General features: G+C 32.3%; 1 protein-coding gene across 2 annotated transcripts; it reads left to right on the forward strand.

The window, feature by feature from the left end:
• Positions 1-478: 478 nt before the first annotated feature.
• On the forward strand, positions 479-4,367 carry LOC116402956 (serine/arginine-rich SC35-like splicing factor SCL33). Of its 2 annotated transcripts, XM_031883536.1 has the most exons (7): positions 479-626; positions 1,211-1,366; positions 1,590-1,667; positions 2,329-2,496; positions 3,224-3,349; positions 3,471-3,584; positions 4,111-4,367. In XM_031883536.1, the coding sequence occupies exons 2-7, from the start codon at positions 1,221-1,223 to the stop codon at positions 4,133-4,135; spliced, it is 657 nt and encodes a 218-aa protein (XP_031739396.1). In that variant the 5' UTR covers positions 479-626; positions 1,211-1,220; the 3' UTR covers positions 4,136-4,367. The 2 variants fall into 2 exon arrangements, with proteins under 2 accessions (XP_031739396.1, XP_031739397.1); XM_031883537.1 differs by lacking the exon at positions 4,111-4,367 and having other exon boundaries at positions 480-626; positions 3,471-3,849.
• Positions 4,368-5,519: the final 1,152 nt, after the last annotated feature.

Below are 5,519 nucleotides of genomic sequence, written 5' to 3' on the forward strand. Positions count from 1 at the left end.
ATTTATATAAGTTTTCCTTGTTCAATATTCTTTATGTTTTATTCTTGGTTTTGTTGTTGAAAATCAAACAACGGTTCTTCCTAGAAACTAATATTATATTATAATACTGAAAATTTGAGTATGAATCATAGGAGTTTACACTTCTTTGAAATTCAATAGTCTCTTCTTACCCCGAACACGTCGTTGAAATAAACTAAAATCTAAAAGGGTAATGACCTTTGTTTTTTTTATAGTTTAACCTAAGTTATTAAAAAAGAAAATAGTACGATAATGAATAAGAATATTAGAGAAAAATTAAAAATAGGAAAGTTACAACTATATTATACTCCAAAAGAAGTGCATTTAGTTTTACTAAAGAAAAACAATATAATTTATTTGATTCTCATTCTTGGTTATTGTGGATGAAGCACAACCGTCGATCTCCATCTAACAAATGATTTTATAACAGTCCTCACAAGAAACAATAGACCCGCGAAGTACACAATCAACACCGAGAGGGAAGTTTCTCGAACATAAAAAGGGCGTTCGTGGTAGAGAAAGGTGAAACCAAAGGAACATCCAACAATTTTGATCTTCCAGTTTGAACGAAGCGGCTTCCTTCGCTTTATCGGTTCTCCTATTCTCAGGTTCTTGCCTTATTCTTTACTTTTTCAATATCTCAATATTTTCTCTAATGGAGATTACATTTGTACGAGTTTTGATTCAAGAACTGCTGATGATATAGTATATGCATGAGAACTTTTCCTTCTTTTTTTTTATGCCGAATTCTGTTTGATATCCATTTGTTCACGTTCGAAGATCGTTAGATGTGAATGAAGCTGCAACTATGTCCGGTTTTTTTTTTCTAGTCATCGTGTTTGTTTCGCTGTGTATGGAAATATTTTGATTTGGTCGAAATCGATCTCTTTAGCTCTGAGGAAATATTGGAGCTGTTGATCGAAGGAAATGCTTGTATTGCTTTCGATAAAATTTATTAGGCTGTTTTTGGTTGATTGTGTGTGTATGTTTTTTTTTTTAAAAGTAGCTGATATCGTGTTTGTTTTCTAAATAAATAATAGTCTGTTACTGATTCTTTCGTTAATCTGTGGTATGGTGGTAGCTTGCTGATTGATGTGTTAGTGTCTGCAAATTTAGGCTTATCTGTATCATAATGTTCAGCACATCTGTAGTTAAAATCTTGATTTGTTTTCATTTTCTTGGTGTCGTTAAGGAAATCGAAAATGAGAGGTAGAAGCTACAGTTACAGTCCATCACCACCAAGAAGTTATGGCAGGAGATATCGTAGCCCTAGTCCAAGGGGTCGTGGAGGTCGTAGAAGGGACCTGCCAACAAGTCTTTTGGTTAGGAACTTGAGGCACGACTGCAGGTTTGTGACTTCATTTTATATTTCGTGGCTATTTCATTTGCCGGGTCTTTTATACATGAAATTGTGTTGGTTCTTCGTTTTTCCTCACATATATCACATGCATGCTATGGAAAATGCTAAGAAACGCTTTATTTTGTTGAGAATACAAAGGGAAAAAGGAGATTGTGTTTGGTTTTGTTCTCTATTGAGTTGATAAACTTTTTTATTCATATGTATTTTGCAGGCCAGAGGACCTACGAGGATTATTTGGGCGGTTTGGTCCCCTTAAGGACATTTACTTGCCACGAGATTATTATTCTGGGTAGGGTACATTGGAAGATTGTTATATTGATTTTGTATGCATTTGGTTTGTATACGTGTATGGATGTTTTTCCTGCATGTTTTAACTCATTTTAGTTCTTTAGTTTTGGACGTATCTGATCTGCTACATATTTGTAAATATGTCTTTATTGATGGTTGGTCCTAGTGATTGCTTAATGGTGTGGAAATGGTCCTCTGTTTTCAATTATTTGGTTTTCCAATAATAACATACAATCTGTTTATGGAGTTTGGTTGTTTTTATTGAAAGTAATAGTGTTGAAGACAACCAATGAAGTAATAAGAGTATCTTGTGGAAGACAAAAAGCAAGTAATTTGTTTTTTGTGTTGAAGACATTCAAGTAAGTTCTGATGACTTAAATGTGTACATGAAGATTCGGTGGAAGTTGGGTTAGAGTACATTGAGAAGAAGTTCAAGTCTTGAAGAATTACATCTCAATTTTTTCTTAGCCACTCAGAAGGTTAGCATGGTGATGTTAATATTCTCTTGTTAGAGCTCTCTGTCGATGTTTCTATCACTCCCAATCGATGGATTAATGATCAATGATGCCACTGGTTTAAGTGACATTTTCTGATTTTTTCTGAATCAGCGAACATCCTTGTTTAAAATTGCATTATGAACAGTAAAATGATTGTGACTGCAGAGAACCGCGTGGTTTTGGATTTGTTCAGTTCGTTGTTGATGCTGCTGATGCTGCTGATGCCAAGTATGAATTGGATGGCCAAGTTCTCCTGGGTCATGAACTAACTGTTGTGTTTGCTGAGGAAAACAGGAAGAGACCTGAAGAGATGAGAGCACGGGACTCATCAAGGTTGCTATCTCTTTCCTTAACCTGTTTTTTAATAACCAATTTCTATTGCAAAGCTAGGATGCGTGGTGATGAAAATAAATCTCAACTTTTAGAAATTCTCTAGAAGCATTCTCAAACTTCTCCTATATCTGTAAAGTTTCTTTAGAGACTGAGGTACAACCAGAGCATTGGTCCAGACAGTTTTCTTGTCTTTGAAATTTTGACCAAAGAGATGCATCTTTGATGGCAAATCGTGGATGTTACAAAGGCCTAAGGGTGTACTAGTGCTAATATATTGGAAGGATAAAAAAACCTGCCTCTTTAGAATAAATGCATGGAAGAGATGTTACTGCTCTTCACTCGTGGAACGATAGATGGGGATCAAGGATATGTCTAGATTTTCTTTTGTTTGCAATTGAGTGTTGAACTTACCATGAAGTACAGTCCAAATAAAAGGTAGGAATCTTAAGTTTCCATCTCTTATAAGAAAATTCCAGACCGAAGTTGATTCCATTAACAGAGAGTTGAAGTACTTGAGTAAATTGACTGTAGCCACTCGACACCTATTGCCCATCGACCATCATTGTGTTTTCAGTCAACGGATAGTAAGTTATATGTTTGATTCAAAATTGCCTCTGGCTTTGTATTCTATCCTTGACCTGCTCTTCCTACAATCTTTCGAGAAGTCCTTTATTAATTGTAAATATATATACTCATTATTTTTTTTCATGTGTGAAATTGTTAACAGGGGTCGGTCCTACAGTTACAGCCACCGGCATTCACCATTGCGATATTCACAATCACCACACTATGATCGAAAATATTCACGTTGTCCAGAGTATTATTCCCCTGCACGGTCCAGACGATATTCAAGGTGAGTGGTTATATTATTATTTGTATACTTCTCTCATTTATGATTATTTACTCCATTAAGGAAAGTGGGAGGCAGAGGGGTGGTTTGTACCAATTTCTAATCTTTCATTTATGTGATATAGGTCGCCTAGGGGTCCGAGGTACAGGGAGCAATCGTACTCAAGGTCACCATCTGATCCAAGGGGCCGCAGTTACAGCCGAAGCAGGAGCCGTAGCTATAGCCGAAGTTATTCTAGGTGAGTAAAAATAGTTTTATTCAAGTTTTAAGAAAAGCCAGCGAGCCAGCTGATCTTTCTGAAGACAGACCCAGAAACTATGATTTAAATTATGCTTGGAATTTGGATTTCAGAGGCTTTGTATATGTGTTGTGTTTTAGAAAATGCTTTTGTTTAAGAGATAAAACTGATTTTTATGCTCTTATTGAACAAATTAATGAGCTTTTATGGCTGTTTTCTCCATGTAAAATGAAACTTTGGATTTTTAGACTTTTCTTTTCTAAAACACGCCCTAACATCTCTATCGAAATCATGTCTTAATGTTTGTCTGCTAGTGAGTGAGGTTATCAGAGATTAACTTTGAGACTGTATGCTTAAAAACTATAGTAGATTGATTTTCTAACAATTGCCATTTTCAATTATACCAAAGCAAATTCTATTTAGTTCCCTATAGCTTTTTTTTTTTCCTATCAGTAAGAATTTCTCTTATTTACATTATTTTTTATTTTGATCGTAATTAATTGAGATCATGAATTAAATTCTGTAGGGCTATCTTCGCATTAGACCATTGACTTATGCATTATACAATTCCAAGCTGATGAGTTGTACAAATGTTTCACGATCACTTCTCTTAGTTTTGTAACCAAATATAATGTTGCATATACTGTTGAATTTTCATCCATTTCCATAAATTCAAAAATGGATTTGTAAGAGAAACATTGTAATTTCATTGTAAATATTTGACAAAAATTCTTACTTAGACATCAATTAAAGTCTAAAACACTGAAATTTTTGTTGGTTGAATTGGCCATCCAATAGACCCAAATAAAGTTTTCTAACTCATTCTTATAGGTAATCTGTTCTTTTTTTTTTTTAATTATTAATAAAATTTCATTAAATTAAAAAAAAAACAAATACAAAAAGTTCATATATTTTAAATTTTAATTATGTAAGTTTATCGTTGGCATATAATTAATAGAATTTTATTAAATTCAATATATATATATATATATATAAATGTATGTAATTTTGGGTTCAGATTAAACCAAATCTGGTGTTTTTTAGATTATACACGACTCAATAGAAAAAATCTAAATCAATCCAACAATTAACCTATCGCGTATTCAAAAATATTATATATGACACTATATAATAGAACACGGCGTTATAATATGAGATACAATTAATACACCAAAATCAAACATTGGGTAACCTTGGTCCCTCAATAAATCCCTCTCTAAATCTACTCTTACATTTTGGGTTGGTAGTTTGGATATGGTTATTGAAATACCTCTAGATATTATACATCTATATAACTTTAAAATAAGGTTCGTCAAGTTCATCCCCTAAATATTATTTATCTACATATCTACATAGTCCTATATTAAGGTTCGTCTAATGTTTCAGATCATTTATACGTTTTTTACTCAAAATTTTAAGTGAAATGCCTATCTTCTTTTATGTTTTATTATATTATAACAATTTAGAATTAACCTATCTTATTTTTTGTCATTATATTATAATAATTTAGAATTAAAGGGTATCGATTTATATCATTAAACTTTGGGGCATGTAATTATACATCTGAATGCTTGTCTATACTTTTGGTTGTTTCTTAATTATAAGAATTGTTAGTTAAATTATATACTAAAAAACTAGTCAATAAAAATCACTTACAAAATTATATATTCATTGTTTCTAAATAATCTTTTGTTCAAAGTCTCTCTCTGATTTTTAACACCCTAAAATTTGGAAATAATTTTTAAAATCTCCAAGAAGAAGAGTTAGCCGTTGTTAAAATATTATCGTAGTTGGATTGTCATACTATTACATCTAAATTTGTCCATGTCAATAGATTTATTGATTTAAAGATATTTTTATTTTTACAACTTTATATATATTCATACCCATTAATACAGTCATTTATATCATATCAATTAAAAATGTGGACCTTAA

Source organism: Cucumis sativus, chromosome 3 (genome assembly GCF_000004075.3).
Source record: "Cucumis sativus cultivar 9930 chromosome 3, Cucumber_9930_V3, whole genome shotgun sequence".
Taxonomy (NCBI): domain Eukaryota; kingdom Viridiplantae; phylum Streptophyta; class Magnoliopsida; order Cucurbitales; family Cucurbitaceae; genus Cucumis; species Cucumis sativus.

Excerpts from the sequence above, each read along its gene's own strand:
- LOC116402956 (XM_031883536.1), top strand. The coding sequence starts at position 1,221 with ATGAGAGGTAGAAGCTACAGTTACAGTCCATCACCACCAAGAAGTTAT. Across the intron at positions 1,367-1,589 it reads AACTTGAGGCACGACTGCAG|GCCAGAGGACCTACGAGGAT; the intron begins GTTTGTGACTTC and ends TGTATTTTGCAG. Across the intron at positions 3,585-4,110 it reads TATAGCCGAAGTTATTCTAG|GGCTATCTTCGCATTAGACC; the intron begins GTGAGTAAAAAT and ends TAAATTCTGTAG.